This window comes from Arachis hypogaea, chromosome 12, assembly GCF_003086295.3.
Source record: "Arachis hypogaea cultivar Tifrunner chromosome 12, arahy.Tifrunner.gnm2.J5K5, whole genome shotgun sequence".
NCBI classification, from domain to species: Eukaryota; Viridiplantae; Streptophyta; class Magnoliopsida; order Fabales; family Fabaceae; genus Arachis; species Arachis hypogaea.
The window spans coordinates 113,647,722-113,670,953 of record NC_092047.1 but is presented as its reverse complement, the minus strand read 5'-3'; the positions used below and the strand labels follow the sequence as shown (position 1 = coordinate 113,670,953).

General features: G+C 27.4%; 1 protein-coding gene and 1 pseudogene across 4 annotated transcripts; both read left to right on the top strand.

Moving 5' to 3' along the window:
• Positions 1 to 16,383, top strand: part of LOC112730606 (gibberellin 2-beta-dioxygenase 2-like) — a 21,524-nt pseudogene extending 5,141 nt beyond the window's left edge.
• LOC112728390 (disease resistance protein RPV1) lies at positions 15,169 to 23,232 on the top strand. Of its 4 annotated transcripts, none has more exons than XM_072209783.1 (8): positions 15,169 to 15,243; positions 15,541 to 15,614; positions 15,699 to 15,772; positions 16,252 to 17,928; positions 19,517 to 20,642; positions 20,732 to 21,031; positions 21,126 to 22,566; positions 22,874 to 23,232. In XM_072209783.1, the coding sequence occupies exons 4-7, from the start codon at positions 17,444 to 17,446 to the stop codon at positions 22,530 to 22,532; spliced, it is 3,318 nt and encodes a 1,105-aa protein (XP_072065884.1). In that variant the 5' UTR covers positions 15,169 to 15,243; positions 15,541 to 15,614; positions 15,699 to 15,772; positions 16,252 to 17,443; the 3' UTR covers positions 22,533 to 22,566; positions 22,874 to 23,232. The 4 variants fall into 4 exon arrangements, with proteins under 4 accessions (XP_072065884.1, XP_072065885.1, XP_025634275.1 ...); XM_072209784.1 differs by lacking the exon at positions 15,169 to 15,243 and adding an exon at positions 15,435 to 15,453; XM_025778490.3 differs by lacking the exon at positions 15,169 to 15,243 and having other exon boundaries at positions 15,471 to 15,614.

Genomic DNA, 23,232 nt, shown 5'->3' with positions numbered 1-23,232 from the left:
TCAAATTTTGCGTTCAACGAGGTATGATTTATGGAAATTACATCCTGCTGCCTCTTGACACAAGCTTCCCTTGTTGGTGGCGTGGCTTGGTGGCTTAGTCGTTGGTTTCTTGGATGGCTTACCTTATATTTTCGATTTTTTTTTGTCATGACCTTTTGTTTTGGTTTGGCTGATTTCCTTATTGAACGGTTAATAGACCTTTTTGGTACATGATTTTTCTTATATTAATTTAAGGATAATGAATAACTTTTTAAGTGCATCATTTTTGTATGATTTTTGGCTAGCATTATTTTATGAGATTACAAACTCTGAAACCATAATTGTTAAATTGACAATTTTTTTTATTTTTTTTGGTTCATTATTTAGGCTGAGAAATCCGACCCACAGATAACAAATGGAACTAAGTCTTATACATCTATTTAGTATTAATATAATATAGTAAAGAAACGTGCCACACTCTCTTTTCTTTATAAAGTAGTATTTTTGGTTTTTTATATTTGGAACAAATTTTAATTTAGTCTTTAACATTTTAATACTATTTTCATTCCAAAAAATTTTAAACAGATTTAATATAGTCTTACTATTAAATTTAACACTAATAGTTAATAAAATGACTGATATAGACGTTAATAATATTACTAATTAAGTCATATCTTCTTCTATATATTAAAAAAATATATATAGTCAAAATCTTTTTATAACATTTTTCTCATTTTTTGGTACAAAATTTTAAATCTTAATAATCAATCATGAACGCTTCAAAATCAAAAGAAAAATTTTTATATTAGTAACCGTTGGTGGATCGATATTACTTATATACTGAAATCGAATGTTATTGGCTATTCAATATGCGAATTGCTTGTGTCAAATTTAATGGTAGGACAACATTAAACCTGCTTAAATATTTTTTGGGATTGAAATAGGAGATTTAAATTTTTTTTATTGAAGTATGACGTTTGAAACGTTAAGGACCAAATTAGGATTTGGCCAAAACATTGAGAACCAAAATAATATTTTATCCCATTAAATAAACTAAATAAGGTTCTCTTGGAGAAAATAATATTTGATCCCATTAATAACTTTTTCATGTTTATTTGTACTGAACAATTTAAAATAAATGGTTTCAAATTACAATAGAGATAAACATCAATTTTAAATTATTAGTGTACATGTAAAAAATTACTAATTTTTAGAAAAATATATGAATTTACGTAAAATTAGTGAATTAAAATTGTCCATTTAAAACCACCAACTCATTATATTTATATAAACCAACACATTTAAATTTTTAATTATATATGTTCAAATAAAATTTATTAAAATTTTTAATTTTTTAATAAATTTTTATTCTTTTTTAATACTAATTTTTTTTGCTTGAATACTAATTTAAATGTGTTGGTTTTTATAAAAATAATGTGTTAATTTCAAATGAACAATTTTAAATCACATCGATTTTTTTAGAAATTAATAATTTTTTGTTCGTGTATGTTACTAATCTAAAATAATGTTTAAAATTTTAAACTTAACTAAAACAAAAAAAAAAGATACGAAAATTTAGTGCAACTATAAATATGGAGAATCGAAGAAGGTAGAAACCGTATGTGAGTAGTATAAAGTTATTGATAATTATTTAAATTATCAAATGAATAAAAAATTATGGTTATTAAAAAATGTTATATGAATCTCCCCAATCACTTTTCTAAGTAAATCGAATGACCTAGACTAGATTTAGCTCTCTATATAAATCTAATCACTATGTTTTGATTTATGCATGTGTAAATCTAATCACTCTGTTTAGATTTACTAGGATAGCATGCATGCATGCATAAATCGAAACAACCTGATTAGATTTACTAGGATAACATGCAAATATGCGTATAAATTGAACCAGACTGTTTTAATTTATATAGAAAGCTAAATCTAGTCTGACTCATTTAATTTACATAGAGATGTGATTAGGGTGATTCACGTTGCATTTATGTGATTATATTTCTGCAATACTCCGACTTGTATATAATTTTAATACTTATTATGCTTTTTTTTAATTTAAAAAAAATAAAAAAGTTAATATCTCTATGTGTTATATACTTATATATAATATTTTAAATAAATTATTTTTTAAAATATTTTGATAAAAAATTATATTATTGTTACGTTGGGTAACCGGAGATTGATGGACTAGACTCGCAAGGTTGGCCCAATCGGATGAATGAGGAGGCTTTTGATCCGACTCTCGGTCAAGAGTCCTCGTCCGACTTATGTATGTGCAAGGGAACGGGGGTGGTACCTGAAAAGACACTCCGATGCCTAAGTCAGCAAGGGTCTAAGCAAGTTTAAGAGTATGGGACTTCTAATTACCTGAGGATTGTCAGTGTACTTATAATGGTGAACCCATAGCCACCGTTGGGATGGTTCCACCTTTTAAGGAGGATAACCGTCCATTTATCTTAGGGAGGTTGAGATTTGACTTGGGGAGTGGGTTGAAAGATTTTAGAGGTAGTTACTTATTTGAATGAGTGTTATCTGCCAGTTAACACTCTTTACCGACTTCCTAGCGCTAGAACCGACCTCCTATGCAGAGGTCAGTTGCGGGGGAAGGCCAACCTTACTGATGGGGCCTTCTTAAGGTGTTTGGGTCTGGCCTGGACATTGGGCTAGGGTATGAACAATTATATAATAATATTTTTAACAAAAGTAATTAGTTAATAAATTTTGAATATAACAATCTAATTATTTGTCAAGTAATATAAAATAAAATTTTAAGAGTAAAGTATCGTTTTTGTCCCTAACGTTTCAATCGTCCTATTTAAGTTCCTAACGTTTTAAAACTGACTCAATGTTGTCCTGCCGTTAGGGATCCGTTAACAGAATTGACAGCGGGACAAAATTGAGACATTTTTGAAACGATAGGGACTTAAATATGACGAAAACGTTGGGGACAAAAATGATACATAGAAATAAATTTTAATTTTATCCTTTAATAATATCAATTTTTTACTATACATAGTATTCAATTATTTTTTAATCACATCTAAGTAAATTATACTTAATCATATTACTTTCATTTTAAATAAATTAATTTTTTTATAATTTTACTCTTAAAGATTTTTAGTTATCATGAAATGTTTGTAGAATGAATAGTATATAAACTTGCAGAAAAGAAAAAAATAATATATATATATATATTATACCTTTGTCTCTAATGTATCAAAATTCTTTAAAATTATAAAAAAAATGATTTAAAATGAAAGTAATGTGATCAAATGTAATTTATTTAGATGTAATTATAAAATAATTGAATACTATGTACAGTAAAAAATTAATATTATTGAAAGATAAAATTAAATTAAAATTTATTTTTATATATCATTTTTGTCCCTAACTTTTTCGTCCTATTTAAGTCCCCAACGTTTCAAAATCGTCTCAATTTTGTCCCGCCGTCAATTCTGTTAATGGATCCCTAACGGCAGGACAACATTAAGTCAATTTTGAAATGTTAGGGACTTAAATAGGACGATTGAAACGTTAGGGACAACTTTAGGACTTACCCCAAACGTTGGGGACAAAAACGATACTTTACTCAAATTTTAATTATTTTATATTTTTATGTTACAGTTTAAAATATTATTTTAATATAATTTTTTAATATTATAAAAAAATTGTATAATAATTAATCTTAATGAATAAAAAATATTCATGTATTTTCTATTTATATATTTTATATTTAATTATTTAAGAATAAAAGATTTAGTTGCCATTTAAAGTATTTTTTTATGTACTAAAATATTCTGTATTTATTAGAGTCCATCAATACTCTTCTTTTATATTAGCCTTTGATTTTCATCTAATAAAATCTAATGGTCTATATAAATATGGCACATCTAATAAACATATAAGTGTTGTGCTTATTTTAGGCATACCCTACCTTAGATTGAACAAAATTACTAATCTTAATCATAGTAAATTAGTGTTAATTAATTTATGACTGGATCGATATTTAAGAAAATTTTTATGAAACATTATTTTAGTTTTGTAATAATTTTAATTATCAAATCACTGTTTAAACTTTTATTTTGTTAAAAGAAATTAATTTTTATATTAAATTATTTATTCTATATATATATATATATATATTCAAATTTTTATTATTTAATAAAAAAATACTAAAAGGCCATCAGAATTTAATATTTTTTGTCATCATTTAGTCATTAATATCTAAAAGTAAAATATGTTTTTAGATTATTAGATTAAAAAGATTAAACTAAAATAATTGAGCCAATAACTAAATAATGATAAAAAATAATAAATTTTGATGATTTTGTAACATTTTTCTAAATAATAATAAAAGTTAATTTGTCTATTTGTTACCTAATTTAAGATGAAAATTAATTTATGCAATAAATTTAGTAACTGATTTAATAATTAAAATTTGTTGAAAATTAAATTTTTCAATCAAAAAATTTTAAAAACGAATTTACTATATTATTCTCAATTTATTATTTTCTGCATAATAGGTAAATAATTAGTTATATAACTTATGTATTCTGTTAGGGTCATTATAACGTATTAGAATAATAATTAAAAAATTAAATCGTGTGGGTTTATGGTATAGTATATCATACTCTATTCATACCCCTAATATATTATATAATATATATTTAAAAATGATATGTGTAGTGAAAAAAGTGGATATTGAAAATTTTTTCTTGTAAAAACTCAAAGTAACTACTAAAATAATAATTTGAATTATTAATTTAGTATGCTTGTTTTTTTATAAAGTTAACCTAAAATAAATAATTAATTTATCTTTATTTATATTATTTTAATTTTATTAAGAACTTGATGATCATGCTATTTGTATCACGTTAAATTTTTTTAAGATTTTATTATTTTTAATTTTTATTTGAATTTAGTATTTTATTTTTATTTTATTAATAATATAATATATATGAAATATTCAATGATTGAATTTTTTATATTTTATATTTGTTTTTAGTTTTATTTTGATTTTTTATTTACTTGAATTTTATTTTATTTTTTGTTTTAAAAATACGTTTGTAAAAGTCTATCAAGTTGAGATCCAACAAAATAAAGTTTTCACATACTTATATGGCTGACTCGACTCTACACCCACACATACCTTGCAAAAAAACTACCCTCAACCGTCTTTATCATGTCCTTTCATATACTTTTTTGCCATTTCATATAGCAGAAAAAGACAAAAATCCTTCTGCTCACCAAATCCGTACTTGGTTTACCAAAGTACCACTAAAGTGGCTGGTACAGGTGAAAACTTTCCTATGCTTTATCACTTATGTATTTTGATGTGATGTCCATTATTTATGAGGAATGATATTTCTATTAAGTGGCAACTTTATTAACAAACAAAGGGTTAGCAAACTTTCTTTTCAATCGTACATTTATAGTCTTTTTACTATAATAATACAATATGCATGTGGTTGAAAAATGATTTCTTTTGCTTGATAAAATTTTAAATTTATACAGATATCATTACCCATTATTTAATATAACACATGAAAAATTGAAAATACTATGAAATCAACACTTTTAGTGTAAAAAAATAGAAAATAAACTAATATTAATCCAAATATAACATAAAAAATATTAATCACCTAATATTTCCCTTATCTATAACACACTTTATTTAAGGTTTAAATGATATTTTCTTTTGGGCAAAAAGTGAAAGTTATTACTGGCTTAATATGAAAATTGATTGATGAATTGCAGCGGTGCTGTGAATGATTACATAGAAGGAGTGAAAGAAGTAGCATGTGAGATTCTTGATCTTGTTGGTAGAGGGTTTGGGGGTCCAAGACAAGTTTGCACTTAGCAAACTAATCAAAGACGTGGAAAGTGACTCACTACACTCCCAAACAAAGTACTACGGATTCGGACATGGACCCATGTGCTACCTCATGTTCAAAACTAGGTAACACCAACAATGCCATTGGCTTTGGGGAACACACTGACCCTCAGATCCTCACCATCATGCGCTCCAACGACGTCGCGGGCCTCCAGGCCGCCACCCACCACGGCATCTGGTTCACTGTCCCTCATGACCCGCCTAACTTCTACGTCATAGTCGGCGATGCCCTCCAGGTTTTGTTTCTTCTCACCATAACTTCAGTATCTATCAAATCTTATTTAATGGGCAAATGTGTACCTTCCAAAAATAATTCTCTCAATTTTTTTTTATTGACATTGTTATGTGTGATGTTTAATATTTTTTTATTGTTTAAAATCAATCTGTTGCTCCACAAAAATTACATATGACTATATTAAAAACTTAAAATCGATTTTTGTGTGAATACTAGTGCATATTATAGTATAATTTTTAGAAAACTACTAAATTAATTCACTGATAATATAAAAAAATCAATTAATATCAAATTAATATTATTTTCGTCAATTATATATATATATATATATATATATATATATATATATATTCTTTCTAAACTATTAAAATTAATTTAAATAATTTCTTAATTTTATTTTTTAAAAACTATACTATAAAATTACCAAGATGATAAGCACTTTGCTTTTTTAACCAATGGTACGGTCTTGAGTTTAAGTTTAACTAACAATGAATACTTTTTAAAAAAAAATATATAAAAAAGGGGATTTAAAGAAAAAAAAATAGTTGGAGGCTATAAAAGAAAATTCCCTAATCCCTATATATATGATAAATTATTATCCGTACTTGTTTAATTATTTTTTATATTTTAAAATAATAGATATTGTTTTATAATAAAAAAATATAGTTTTATTTAAGTTAAAAAATAAATTGGCTTTTATTACTTCATGACCTTTATACCAAGCATACAAAAGCCAATGAAGCTTTAATGCTTTAGAGAAATGTTGGTCGGTAAACAAATTATTTGTTTAATTAAATTCAACTAAATCTTCTTTTTGTGTTTCTCTTTTTTTTTCCTTTTTTTTAACTAAATTTTTTTATTATTAATCGTTAAATTATTTGATCAACTCAATTAATTAAACTTGATTACTAAAATAATTTAATCATATAACATCACCGAAAATTTTATTATGATATAGTTTAAGATTTATTTCAAAATCCTAAATTACAAACAATCGCTCTATTTTGTTAAAGAGAAATAAAGTTTCATTATGATCCTTAATGAGTTAATTTTGCATTCGAATTTTTTTCCTAAAAAAGTAAATAATAGATATAAAAATAAAAAAAATATATTTTATAAATAGAAAGAATAAGAGTGGAATTAAACTATCTCTTGAAAAAAAAATATGTTTTCTAAATTTTGTTATATCATTTTATTTTATTTATCTTAAAATTAATGTTTTATTTTTTTATAATAATTTGGTGACATTTAAATTATAAAATATAAACTTATAACTATTTTTTTTATGCCAGGTTGAATTTTGTTCTTAAAATTCTATTTTTTAGAATGATATTGTTTATGCCACAAATTTCATATAATAAATAATTTATATTTTTGTCAAATATAATTTTTACCATATATATGCACATAGTTATTATGCCATGTACTACCTATTTTTTTATCTAATAATAATAATAATAATAATAATAATAATAATAATAATAATAATAATAAGGTTTAATTATTTTGTTGGTTCTTATAGTTTTGCAAAATTTTTAATTAGGTTTTTATATTTTTTTTTTCTTTTTGATTTGGTCCCTGTACCAAATTTTTTTTTTTCAATTAGGTTTCTCTTGGTAGTAATTGGCTTAACTTTATAGAAACCCAACTAAAAAAAATTAGTGCAGAGATCCAAATAAAAAGAAAAAATGTAAGGACCCAATATAAAAAAATTGATGCAAAGACTCAATAAAAAAAAAGTACAAAAATCTAATTAAAAGTTTTAAAAAACTATAACAGAATAATTAAACTTAATAATAATAATAATAATAAATTGTTTCTCCCTTATGAATTAGCATCCTCTTCAGTTATCCTTTGAACCATTGAAGAATCTCGCCATAGCTTCCTTCCCTAATATATTTAGATTCGGTTACAAAGCTAAGCATGATTGTTTAAAAAAAAAAACAGCATGCATCACTATGAAGTCATCACAATCATGTGTCATTAGTTTCATGATTTAGAAAGCGTCTCTTTATCAACTACAACTGTACACTATAATTGGCCTTATTATTATTATTATTATTAGAAAATGTCATATCTGCTTCTCAATGTTTCTGCATATTTTGTCTCCTTTTTTCTTGGAACATATACAAATTTGTCTCCTTTTTAATGGGAGAAAAGAAAATATGATGCTATGATTAGACATAAGAAGACCAAAAAAAAAAAAGCAGAAAGAACTTTGAATTTGGCGCCAATAATGGTGATGAATGTGCTACTCCAATCTTGTTTTCATTTTATTAATAAAGATATAAAACAAAAAGATTAGGATACAATTATTGGTGTCCTTTGATCACGTGAGGAGCACTTCCAATTATATGTATCAATGTTTGCCTTTGCTCACATCAGCCTTTCCTTTCCATTATGTGTGAGTGCACGTGAACTAACCCTTCTCTTACCATGCCTTTCCTTTCACGTCTAATCAGACAGAAACTGATTTCTGTGCAGCAGTAACAGGATGATTGGTACGGGTGGCAAAGCGGGCCGGCCCGCCCAACCCACCCCGCCCCGCCTAGGCCCGCCCCGCCAATTAAAATGGGTTCAAAATGCTAGCCCGCCCCGTTTTATGGCGGATTGGCGGGTTGGCGGGCTAGCCCGCTTCACTCTTTTTTTTTTTTTTTTTTTTGAAAAATAAAATTCATTAAAATTATCCAAAAAATAACAATTAAAAAATTAAATACAAATAAAAATAGTCAAATTATAATATAATTTTTTACTATTTTTTTAATTTTTAACTTCAATAAAATTGTTCAAAATAATAATTGTCAATAGAATTATCTTTATTTTAAAAAATAAGTCACATAATTTGAGTATATATACAAAATCGTAAAATAAAATAAATAAAGTTAGTAACTAAAAGAAGAATAAAAACAAAAAAAATAAAAAAAAGTGTTTAAAAAATTCTATAATTATTAATTTTATAATAGTAATCACTCTTTTATTTAATTAAAAAAAAGAAAAATAAAAACCTTCGGCCCGGCGGACCGGCCCACCCCGCCCCGCAAAAACTCGCCAATTTGGCGGGTTTTTTAAATTTGGCGGGTTCCAAATCCTAGCCCGACCCGCCTTTTTTAGCGGGTTTAGCGGATCGGCCCGACGGGCTTGACCCGTTTTGCCACCCCTAATGATTAGACACTAGATGTCTAGATGAATTATTGTGTTAGGCTTAAGTTATAGTTAGTTATGATTAGATGTTTGAGTTGGACTTTTTTGTGAGCGTGGACGTTTGTGGCGTTACTGATGGTTAAGGAAAAAAAAGATAGGACAACTTTTGGAGGAGGTTGGGCTGAAAATTTTGGTCCGTGTAATGATTTAGGCAAAAAAAAAAAAAAAAATAGAACAACATGCTTCTGAATGATCTTTCACCATCATTAATTCAAATAATAATACAATAGCATAGGTCTTGAAAGAAAATGAAAATACAAAAATATTAAGAGTAATAATATTATGTGTCCAAACGGTACTCTTTGTAGTAATGTTTTCTTTTCTATAATATTAAATAATAATAAATCTACTGTAATACGGTGTATATATCATAAATAAAATATTATATTTTTTTATTAATATTAGATATTTTTATGTTAACAATAAATGATAAAACTAATATGATACTTCTTCTAATTTTCTTAACAATTTAGCATACAAGTAATATAATTAAGGTAACCACAAACAAATAAATTCTCCAAATAAAAAAATATAATACAACTAAAATAAATTTTTAATAATTATCTAACATTAAGACAAAAAAACGATACTAAACCTAACAAATATAATTTTTTATTTATTATTGACATGAAAAATATAATAATACAAATAAAAAATATGTCATATTTTATTTGTTATTTGGTTACAGTAATTTTAATATTATTTATTACCAACATAAAGTACTTTAATATTAAACATAAAAAATTAAATATTTTATTTATTATTTGTACAGTAGCATAACATATTCATTATTATTTATTATCAAGATAAAAAAAAATATATCATATACTATTTATCTTTTGTACAATATCATATTAGTTTTATTATTTGTTGTTAACATAAAAATATTTAATATTAATAAAAAAATATAATATTTTATTCTTAACATATACACCGTATTATAGTAGATTTATTATTATTTAATATTATCAAAAAGAATACATTGCTACAAAGAGTGCTGTTTGGACACATGATATTCTTACTCTTAATATTTTTGCATTTTCATTTTCTTTTGAGACTCATGCTATTGGATTATTATTTGAATTAATGATGTTGAAAGATCGTACAAAAGCATGTTCTATCTTTTTGGCCTAAACCATTACACGAACTAAACTTTTCGGTCCAACCTCATCTAAAAGTTGTCCTATCTTTTTTTCCCTTAACAATAAACCGAAGCCCATCAGTAACACCACAAACGGCCACATTCACAAAAAGTCCAACCCAAACATCTAATCATCATTAACCATTGTTTAAGCCTAATACAATAATCTATTTAGTGTCAACATCATCCTGTCACTGCTGCACTGCTGCACAGGAATCAGTTTTTGTCTGCATGTGTTGCACTTAACACCACACGCGTCCTTCTCTCCATCATGATAACGCATTTCAGCAGCTGTTGAAATTTTAGACACTCAGTACCATAGAACTATCCTCTTCTTCTTATTCTATGGTGCTGAAATTAAAATTTATCTTCACCTAATGAAATAAGGTGTCATTCTCTTTGTGTTACGCGTGTCCTATAAAAGTACCTGTCCCAATAAAATGATCACAGTTAATCCCAGTACAAGTATAATTGGGACTCACAGACGGCAGTGTTTGTCCTTCGATGTACTTAGTGATAAACTTAAAATTAGCCATAAACACATTAATAATTCGTTAAAAGAAATGTATTTGATAATACTTTATATTATTTTAGTTTATCTCTTAATGGACCTGACTTTGGATTATGATGAGACTTTCATGCAATTTAGAAATGGATTGTGTACAGTAAAATTGTTAATCAATTTAGCTTGAATTTGAGCAATAAATAAATAATAGACCTCTATTACTAATAGGAAAAAAATAAAGAAAGTTTATGGCCAATAAAAAAAATCCAAAGAAAAAAGTTTATGGCTAAGAAATTTTTTTCGATCATGTCATAAACTCATAATACTTAAATAAAAATGTTATAGGGAAATATATATATATACTCACACGTATTGTGGTTTGGTATATCACTATCATTTTTATTAATTGTGTTTTGTAAAAGTTAGATCTTTTACTTTCATATAACAAACAAAAAAAAATTTGAGTGGATCATAAGTATACTTATGTCGATGTTGATTTTTTTGTGACTTTATGTCTATGTTGATTATTTCTCTTACTCTTAAATATATTTTTAATATAAAATCGTCAAAGTTTCATTCATAATTCAAAATATAAAAATGGATTTTGGGATATTTTTATCCATTTATAAAATAAATTCGACATAATTAGTTAAAATTTATAATCAAATTGGTTCGATATTATTAGAAAATATTACAGATTTAATGTTAACATGATAAATAAGATTGATTTGTATAATAACTAATTAGACTAATTATTTTTATAATTTTAAAGATAAAAATTACTTATATATGTTCTTTTAAAATAAACTATTTTGACTATAAATTCGGTAACTAAATTACATCATTGTCTTTTAAAAAATGATAAAACAAAAATATCAACTAAAAAATATAAGGCCAAAATATTAATTATAAGAACAATTGCATAATGATAACTTAGCTACTATATACATCTCTCTTAATATTAATGGATACTCACACTTGGATACCTAATAAGTGGTGCTTCTAATAGTGACCTTTAGTGTATTGTGATATGTGAAGTTTAAGATTGTTCATAATTTATTAATAATAACAAAACATGAGAAATATTTTTTTTCTTATGGTGTTTGGTATAGAATTTTAAAATTTGATATTTAATTAATAAAAAAATTTAAATAGTTAATATTTAATTTAAATATAGAAATAAATAAATTTTTAAATATTATAAAAGAAAATTCAATATCAAATAATAGACACTAAAAAATTGATTTTTTTTTATTATTTGGTGTTGCACTCCTGAAAAGGTTCACACATTCTTAAGTTTCTTTTTTCTTATTTTAGTAAGAAAGGTCTATTTCTAATTTATTTATTTATTTATTGCTCAAACTCAAACTAACAAGTTTACTGTGCACACCCACTCCTAATTCTAAATCGTGTGAAAGCCCCGTTAGAATCCAAGACCAGGTCTACAAACAAATTTTTTTAAATAATATAAAGCATTATAAAATATATTTTTTTAAATGAATAATTAACAATTTAACATGTGTTTATAACCCGTTTTAAGTTTATAGCTAAGTAATTTGAGGGACAAATACTGTAATTTGTGGGTCCCGATTCTGATTGTATTGAAATTAGCTGTGACAACTGCAATAAGACCGTCACTTCCATAGAACACGCGTAATCATAAAAAAGAAGACACGTTACTTCATTAGGTAAAGATAAAATTGAGTTTTAGCACCATAAAATCTCCCTTATTATTATTGTTGTAGTATGTGCCCAAGTACATGTATTAGTAAACATTATTTATCCCTAGTGAGTGTTTTTATTTTATTTTTTAAAAATAGTTTGATGGCTTATTTACTTTTTTTTAATCCTTCCCTAGCCCTTTTTAATTTTAACAAATATTTTATTATTCAAAATGATACATACTTTAATTTCTTAGTTACTGATTTTGGATTCAAATTTAGAAAATAAATTTTTTTATTTATAAAAATATTTTATAAAGTGTCTTATGCAATTCTTTGAGTACACTTTTTTTTGGGGTAAAATAGGAGGGACTTTATCACTTTAATAAACTTATTTGTTAAGGTAATTTATATAAATAAAATAATTTGAAGTTTGAAACTATACAAATATTTTAAATTAATTTTTGTCACACATACTTAAATATTTTCACGTAAATTAAATTAATTTAATTTACACTATTTACATGCAAATCAAATTAATTAAATTCAATTTAGCATGCTAAGTAGTAAATCGAATCAATTTAATTTGATTTATTGTTAGAGGAGGGTGTAATATGTAAATCGAATTAATTAGATTTATTATTTATACAGTTTTATGCGTAATATTTCTTACTTTTAAGTTAATTGTATTTATTTCATATTAACATAAATGTCAATAAAAAAATATCTTCATTTGAATTCAAATAAAATATCAACAAAATTAAAATGAATAAGAATAGAAGTTTAAATTTTGTATTTTAGTTTTTAATTTTTTGGTTCATGAAATATTAATTTTTTATTTTAGTTTTTACTAAGAAAAATTATTTTCTTAAAAAAAATTTAAATAAATAAATAAATATTTGGTTTACCTAGTTTTAAATTGTTCGGCTTGGTCAAAAGAATAAGATGCCCTAATAAGTGAAAATAAAAAAAAAAATAAAAACTATTAATACAAAAAAAAAATAAAAAATAAAACTATTAGCACAGTTTTTTTTAATTATTGTTTCTGCATATTTTAGTGATATAATTTTGGTTGAGAGTAGCGAATATTGTAAATACTCCAAATATATAAAATTACTATTTTTTTTCCTTTAAAATATATCTTATAATACAGTTACAACATAATAATAGAGAAAATATCGTGTCTGGAAATTAACAACATCTTTTAGCCTTACACTTTCTTTTCCGACCATCATATATAGTTTAGCTTTAACACCATCTTGTGGCTTTGTATACTTGATTTACCAAAAAAAAAATTCTTTCGTCTTTGTTATCTGACTCATCATTACACAACTTCTAGCTTGTCCTCTCTCTTGAGTTTGTTGCCCGAAACAGTAATGATCAATAAATAAATGTCCGTTTATACATACAAATTAAAGATTTGTTTCTTTGTTCGTTGCTTATGTCTAGATTAATGATTCTTTACGATTAATTAAGTAACTAGATAGTTACAAAAGAAACTATACATTAATTGAAATAAATTATAGAGATTAAAGAAATCAAACTTTATTTGGATATTTCATCTTTATAATGTCTTTATACATTAACTTAAAATTAAAGTTTCATATATATAAAGCAATATATTATATATATGAGTAATGCTAGGGAAAAAAAAAAGTCAGAACTTGCTTTATTTAGCATTCATTAATTGTCACGACAATTAATAAATGTTAAATAAGATAAATTATGGCTGTTTTTGGCTAATTTTCTTTGGTTATCAAATATTTCCGTGTATATATATATATATTTGTTGTTTTTAGATTTTCAGTAAAAAAAATAAAAAATATTTAAAAATACCTTTGAAGATATATAAAATTTATAAAAGATTTGAAGATTTTTATGTTTTAAAAGACTCAACTATCACTTTTTTTTTATCAATTTAAATGTACTAAGTTTAAGATTGTTAATTATTTGAGATATATCAATATCTGGGACAATAATTATTTCATTCATACAAATATTAGAATCTTCAAAATGATTTTATTATAAATGTGTTTCCTAACGCCTAACGGATAAAAATATCATATTTATAGTAAAAAAAAAAATTAAGTTAAATATCTTTTTATATGTCATAACTCACAAGATAAAATATTATCAATGTTTATAATCTTAATTAACATATAACATATCTATTACATATGGAGGATTCTGACTTCTAAGGTAAAAAAATAAGTATTTATTTAATCTTTTTAGTTATTTGTTTGTTTGTTTTAATAAAACAGAAATAAAGCTTTTTTTTAATGCTTTTTGAAAATCAGATAAAGCTAAACACAGAGAATGTGAAAATTTATTACTATTAATATTTTTAATAAATTTTTATTCAAATCTATTTTTACAATTTAAAAAAAAAAACAAATTGCTATTAAAGAAATTGCTTTTTTTTTTGCATTATTGTAATTTGCGCTGTGGTTTATATTAAAGAAAGATGAGATTGTTTACAACTTGCCTCGTCTTTCTTCTCTCGATGATATTCAAACTGTTATTAGCAAGCATCACTGGGACTATGTTTCAAAGAATTTTGTTTTGTGCTCCTTATTGAAATAAAAAGCCTCCTTGTTGAAAGAAAAGCCTGTTCTGGTTGGAGTTTATTGGATTGTAGTAGGCTAGCTTGTTTTGAGATACTAGCATAAAAAATTGGTGGAAACCAATTGTTAGTCTAATATTACCAATGCTGCCTTCTGCAACTGAAAGTCTGACCATGGGTTCTAAACAACTATTTTAGATAAAATGAATAAAATAAAGGAAAACTTGTAAACATCAAAAGGAAAAGGATATTGGTTGACTTGAGTAATAAAAATATTTACTCTGTTTTTCGTGTTCTTTCATTCTCAATTAAACCCTCCCTCTCACTAATTTTATTATTCTTTGCTACAGTTGCCTCACCATTGGCACCAGAGATGGATTCAGAATATTTAATACCAATACTGGAAGGCTTTGTCACCAAACATGTATAGCTCAAACTCCATGAATATTTCAATTTTTCACATGCCCTGCTATCTTCTTAAATATTTACGAACTTTTCCATCTCGTAGGTGTTGGAGGTTTTATTATTGTTGAGATGTTGTTCAGCTCAAGTCTTCTTGCTATTGTTGGTGTTGGTGATAAGGTAGTTGCTTTTCTTCATTGTGTTGTGTGTGAGTTTGGATTGAGCTTTCTCTATGATCTGATTGTCTTTATTGTTCTGAGTGATACAGCTATCTTTGTTCCCAAAATGCCTCTGTTTGTTTAATTCAACCACTTCTATTGCTCTTAGGGAATTAAACTTTCTAACTTCAATACTTGCTGTTTGTACGAATAGAGAAAGCTAAAAATCTCAACTTTTTCAACTTTTTTCCTATTTTGTTATGTTTTGTTTTGTGTGCACTCATGATTTACTCTTGCTAAAATGTTATTGGACAATTCTTGGGTATCAAGTGCTCATCAAAGATGGTTGGCGGTGGTTTTCAACGAAGTTGGGTACTAGTGAAGTTGCTTGGACTCTGATCTGTTTTATGAATATTTGATTACACCATCATGCCATTTTCTCAATATTCACTATCATTGTTAAGAATAATCCCATCTCTCTTCTGTTTCTTTTCATTGCAGACTCGTTCTCATTTTACAAGACAAGGCATAAACATATATGAATTAAATAGTCTGAGAGTCTTGGAGACTATTGACACACTGCCAAACATTGGTGAGGCTGGAATTAATACTGATGAGATTCCGTTCAATTAGTAGAGTTTGTGATAAGCACTACTTTTGTAATGGGTGCATGTCTAATTTTTATAAATTGCGTTCTTGCGTATATAGCATTGTCAGTACTGAAAATGACAGTGTAGAACCTCTCGTTTTGATATCTTGTATTATCCATATAGTTATTTGGTAACACTTTTTTTTACAGGGCTTTGTGCATTTTCCACTTGGGATTATCCTGTATGAATATATGTATCTTTTAATTTGTTAATGATATTCGTGGCAAAAAGAAGTAAAGAAGATACTTTATGTCTTTAAGAAGGGAGAGTTTTATGGTGGTGAAAGAATATTAAGGTCTTTAAAGAACCAGGATCTTTACTAGGGTTTAGAGTTATTCATTATTATTTTATGTCAAAACTTATTCATATTATTGTCATTTGTATGTGATATACGATTCAATATCTAATCCAATTGGGGTGAATTGCGAATTATATAAAAAATATTAGGACAGATTCTCCTATAGAAAGCTCCATCATACCAATGCAAAAAGGATCATTAATTTCAAATATTCTCACCGGGTGCTTACAGAGTTAGATTATGAAAATCAATCATCTAGCTTTTTAGATCCAAATTATTTGCCTAACTAACTTAATATGATTTTAAAATTTCTTTTTAGTTATAAATGTAATGTCTAATATTTTAAACTGTCCATTTTTATTACTGAATGATCAGAAAAAGACCAAATGTATTTTTCATCATGAATAATAGCCTAATTGTTATTTATTTTTATTTGAAAATAAATAATGACAAACTCAACTAATTTGTACGCCTATTGCACCAAAAGACAAAAGTTGTGCTACCTAACCAACTTCACAGAAAGGAAACTTGAGAGCAATGAAGAATAAGGAGAATAATGGAGTAATAGAAAGGAAGAGGAACCAACGAAGAAACACCAAGGAAGTAGCTTCCATTTATTTATTATTAATTTGACTTGACTTTAGTTAAGATGACTCGAGTCTTTTATTTCACACAGACATCACCACCAATATAATAATCACTTGTGTTCATTACTTGAGGCACTAGAGTTTCTCTCCAATATTCAATGCCGTCTTCTTCTTTAGATGTTCCCCAAATCAAATATGACGTGTTCATCAGTTTTAGAGGAGAAGACATCCGTGATAATTTTCTTAGCCACCTGAGAAAAGAATTGCGTCATAACCAAATTGATTTCTTTGTTGACGATGAAAAGGTTCATCCTGGAGATGAAATTTCATCCACACTTCTTGAAGCAATTGAGGGGTCTTACATTTCATTAGTCATCTTCTCGAAACACTATGCTTCTTCAAAATGGTGTATGGAGGAGCTTGTGAGGATAACTGAATGTATGGAAGAATATGAAAGGATTGTGATACCTGTTTTTTACAACGTTGATCCTTCTCATGTAAGACATCAGAAAGGAACTTTTGCAGAGGCTTTTGATGTTCATGAAGAGAAATATAAGATCAGTAGAGAAAAGCTACAAAATTGGAGATCTGTCTTGAAAAAGATTGCTAATTTATCCGGAATTCATTATCCATCAAAATATCGGTAAGATTTATTTTTCATGAATGTACATACTTTCCTTATTTAGCCTCTTTTACTATTTATTATTTGATAATATTTGAAAGACAGTAAAAAATCAATTAGTCTAAAATTATTTTATTTAATATTTATTAATTATTATTAGAACTCACAATAATTATGTAATTTTAGACATAATATAAATATGTAATTTTGAATGTTATATGCATGAAATTATAGATATGATGTTAAATAAGAACTTTAGTTTATTGGTCTCTATAATTTTACCAAATTTTTAATTAGGTTTCTATATTTTTTTTCTTTTCAATTAGATCCCTATATTGCTTTAATTTTATAATTAAGTCCTTTTCATTCTAAAAAATATTAAAGTTAACATTTCTTCGTAAATTAAAAATATTTATAATTAAAAACTTAATTAAATCTTTGACCGCATGTATTTTGGTAAAAATATTATGTTAATTTTAACATGAAAGAAACGTAATTACAAAATTAAGAGTAGTGTAGAGACCCAATTAAAAAAAATGTATAAGGACCTAATTAAAAATTTGATAAAACTACAAGGACCAAAATAATTAAACCTTGAATTATTTAATAGTAACACCCAAATTCATCCTTAAAGAATGTTAGATCGGATATTGCGATCTTCAACAAATTTTTATCTCTATAAGTTGACGAGAACTACTCTTATTAGATAGTTTGGTTCGTTCTTAGTTTTGAAGAAGACTAATTTGTCTTATAGTGATATTTTGGAATTTAATTGTTATCTAATACGCATATTAAAATTGAGTAAATATTTAAATTGGTTCTTAAAGAATTTTTGACTAGACATTTTTGTCTCCAACAAATAAATTATTATCTAAAAGTCTTTAAGTATTAGTCCTATTGGACAAATTTATCCCTCTATTGTTTTTAATTGATTTTTTAATATACGTATTCAACAAATGAGTTTCTAACCAATTTTATCATGAGACAGAGGAACCAATCTATTCGTTAGAAGTAATTTTTGAGAACTTTTAGAGAATAAAAATTTATTAAAAACTAAAGTGTTTGATCTAAAATTTCTTGAGGACGAATTTAAGTGTTCATTGTTAAAATTTGATCGAAAACAAAATAGATCAATGTGTCCAACGAGAACTAATTTGGTATTTACTTGTTATTTAATTTTTTATGTTGTGTTAGAAGTGTTAGCACTTAGCAGTTTTATCACCAAAGAAGGATATATGCAGATCTAGCAACTATTTCAAAGTAAATGGCGAAAATTTTATGCTAAATTTAGAAGCTTCGTACACTATTGCCAAGTAAAGAGAGTCGTGCGTTCACCTTAAGTTGGCAATTCACATTTCAACTGAGGAAAAAAAGAACTGCCATCAAGTTTTGTGATTTTCCTACTTTGTTTTCTATGGGTCAATGCACATTTTATTTGAATAAGAAACAACAATAATATTATTAATGTTGCAAGTACGAGGAGGGTTGAAGTTAGTCCACACAAATAAATGAAATATTGAGTTACCATGAAATATTGACATGCTCATTTTCTGTTACTTTAGTTTAGTCTCCATTATTCGTTCTTTCTTCTTATATTTTTTTTTAGTAGGAATGAATCTGAAGTCATTGATGACATTGTCAAGAGTATATCGGAGAAATTGCCGCATCTTTTGTCAAATGCATCCGAAGGCCTTATTGGAATTGATGAAAATTCAAAATTTCTTCAACCTCTACTGGAAATGGAGTCTGATGAAGTTCGAATTGTGGGAATTTGGGGCATGGGAGGCATAGGTAAAACAACAATTGCTAGAGCAATATTTGACAGATATGCCTCTCGATATGAAGGTTGCTGCTTTCTACAAAATGTAAGAGAAGAATCACAAAATTCTGGCAAACACGGCTTATATGAGAAACTTATTTCTGAACTACTTGAGGAAGAACATCTCCTTGTGAAGGGATCAGCCCAAGCAAGATCTATGTATGTTAAGAGAAGGTTGAGTCGGAAAAAGGTCTTCATAGTGCTTGACGATGTGGATACATCAGATATATTAGATTATCTAATTATAAAACAAATCTGTTTGGCACCAGGAAGTAGGGTCATTATAACAACTAGAGACGAGCAAGTACTAATTGCTGCAAGAGTGCATGCAATATACAAGGTCCAAGAATTGAGCTTTAAGAGTTCCCTTGAGCTTTTTTGCTTAAAAGCCTTTCACAAAAGCTATCCTGAAAATGGATATGAAAAGCTTTCAAAAATGGCCGTTAATTATGCAAATGGCATTCCATTAGCCTTAGAAGTATTGGGATCCTTTTTATGCTCAAGAAGTGTAGTAGCTTGGGAAAGTGCACTAAGAAAACTCAAGATTCATCCTGATCCAAGCATATTCAAAGTGTTGAAATTGAGTTATGATGGATTAGATGAGTTAGAGAGGAGCATATTCTTAGACATTGCTTTCTTTTTCAAAGGAGAATGCATGGATGATGTCATAAGGTTTCTAGATTCTTGTGATTTCTTTGCAGAGATCGGAATAAACAATCTTGAACGTAAAGCTCTTATAACCATTCGGGGCAAAAGAATAGAAATGCATGACTTGATACAACAGATGGGTTGGGAAATAGTTCGTCAAGAATCAAATACAGACCCTGGAAAGTCACCAAAAATAAATAGAGACCCTGGAAAGCTTAGCAGATTAAGTAGACCTGAGGATTTTTACAATTTATTGAAAAATAGCCAAGTAAGAAAACAGTACATTTATTTTGTTTTTGCTTGTTTAAAACTAATTGTACCGTAGCAGTTTCTTACTTCAAGTTTTTTTATTTTCAGGAAAATAAATTAGTTGAAGGTATTATGATTGACTTGTCTCAAACTAAAGATCTACACTTGAATGCCAACACCTTCAAAAATATGCCCCGCCTAAGATTTCTTAAACTTCATACTCTCTTGGGTGTAAGATCATCGAATGTGCTAGTTCCTACAGGTCTTGAGGCATTTTCTGATGAACTAAGATATTTGGAGTGGTGTAGATATCCTTTGAGTTCCTTGCCGTCAACATTTTTTGCTGAGAAGCTTGTTGAGTTTAGCATGCCACAGAGTCAGGTTTCTAAACTTTGGGATGGAGTGCAGGTATTTGTACCTATATCTCTTCTCTTTTTGCTTTTTTCTTTTAAGTTGAAACTTTTAAGAATTTCTGCATTGATGTGTCTTTGAATTATTACAGGATCTTGTGAATTTGAAGATAATTAACCTTTCGCAATGCAACCAGTTGGTGGAACTTCCTGATCTTAGTAAGGCAACAAATCTTGAGGTGTTAGACGTGTCCTTTTGTAAAGGGTTGTGTGAACTTCACCCATCTGTTTTATCCATCCCCACACTTAAAAATTTGAGTCTTTCTTGGTGTCAAAAACTGAACAGTGTTAAAGGGGAGATTCATTCCAAGTCTCTTAAAAGACTTGATTTTGGAGGTTGCTCAAGCCTAGAGGAATTTTCGGTGACATCAGGGGAACTGAGTTGTTTATATTTCATTTTCTCAAGAATTAAGAGTCTTCCAAATGAGCTATGCGGCTTTATAACTCTGGAAGAACTTAATCTTGCTTGTTGCAGCGAGCTAATTGAACTCCCTCACAATCTGAAAGCCTTTTCACGATTGAAAAGTTTGACTCTAAATAGTTGCAGTAGTCTTAGATATATACCTGAACTTCCACCATCTATAGAAAAGTTATTTGCTGCTGACTGCACATCATTGGAATCAATATTCAGTTTAAAGGAAGTATTCAGTTTAAATAGGAGACGTATCTCATTTACGAATTGCATGAGATTGGATAAGGAATCACTGAATGATATTATAGAAGATGCCCATCACACAATATTCAGAAATATGTTGTTGTGGTCATCAGCATCATCTTATGGTTCATGGGTTCCTGATGAAGATGACTGGGACAGTCGCTTCAACTGTGATGTTTGTCATGCAGGGAGTAGTGTGCCGGAGTGGTTCAGATGTCAGAGAGCAGAAGGAGCTTCAGTAACAGTTGAAATAGAACAACCTTACTACCAGCTGTTGGGTTTCTGTTTCTGCTGTGTTCTTTCTCAAGAGTTCTCCGACGATCACTCTATCCTTTGTGAATATGACTTGGGAGATGGTGTAAAGTATCCAGGTGGAAGTTTTATGCCATTCGGTGTAGGGAAAAGATGGATCTCTGATCGTGTTCTTCTATGGTTCAACCTATTAAAGAGTACCCGAATATTGAGGGACATTGAAAAGTACACAGGCAGTGATGATCATGGCACCACTTGCAACCAAACCATTACATTCAGATTCAGTGCAAAAACATATTTATTTGAACAAGAGGATCCTGTGATTAAAGAGTGTGGGGTTTTTCCAATATATGCCTCAGATGTCCTTGATCTCATCGCAAGACTGGAACTGGAGTTCGACTTGAACCCTCATCATAAATCTGCGGTGTGGAAGGTTCTTGGAGATTGGGATCTCGATGCACTGAAAAGTAGGCTCATTCAGAAGATTAAAGAAAAATCAATCTGCTTTCAATCTGATAGTATCTGGGACTCAGAAGAAGTAAGCTGGAGTGACTTAGAAGAAGCAAGTTGGAGTGACTCAGAAGAAGAATGAAAGAAAGAAAGAAAGTTAGTTACTTCATCAAAAGGTATTATTAATTAACCCCTCCCTGTATATATATTAGGGACGATGCAAGTGCCTGCGATATACAACATATATGGTGGTGTTTTTATTCCATCCTTTAAAGTTCAACTAAATAGGGAATTTGAAAATGTGCATGCATCACTAATTACTAGTACATACTAGATAGATTTCCATGTAAATTATCAGAATAAGCTATATACTTACTCCCATAAATGTATGTATTTGGGTTCCTGGTGATTGGGAACTGCTTCTGAATAAAGTGCGCCTAATTTCATTTAAGATGTTATTGAAATATACTTATTTATTTGCAGAGGCAGCAAGGGGGAACACTGCATTAGCTTTTTCAAAATTAGCAAAAGCTTCATGGCTCTAATTCCACCTTGTAGTACAAACTGATGTACCTACATTCACTTTTGTGTATCTCAATGGCTGTCTGAATACTGGGCATTAATGTGGATGGATAGTATCAAAGGCAATTCAGGAATTCTTGCATTTGATATCATCCCTTAAGTAACCGTATAAGGGAAATTCTGCTTTTTTGAAAAAAGTACTCATTGTAAATATATTGGTCTTTCTCCAAATTAGAATATGTATGTTAAATAAGGAATGACTTGCAACAACCGGTGAATATTAATGCAATAATAATATTGTATATGCACCTTCCTTTTTA

Coding starts and splice junctions, on each gene's coding strand:
- LOC112728390 (XM_025778489.3), top strand. CDS start 17,444: ATGCCGTCTTCTTCTTTAGATGTTCCCCAAATCAAATATGACGTGTTC. Junction 17,929..19,513: donor CATTATCCATCAAAATATCG/GTAAGATTTATT, acceptor ATTTTTTTTTAG/TAGGAATGAATCTGAAGTCA. Junction 20,643..20,731: donor ATTTATTGAAAAATAGCCAA/GTAAGAAAACAG, acceptor TTTTATTTTCAG/GAAAATAAATTAGTTGAAGG.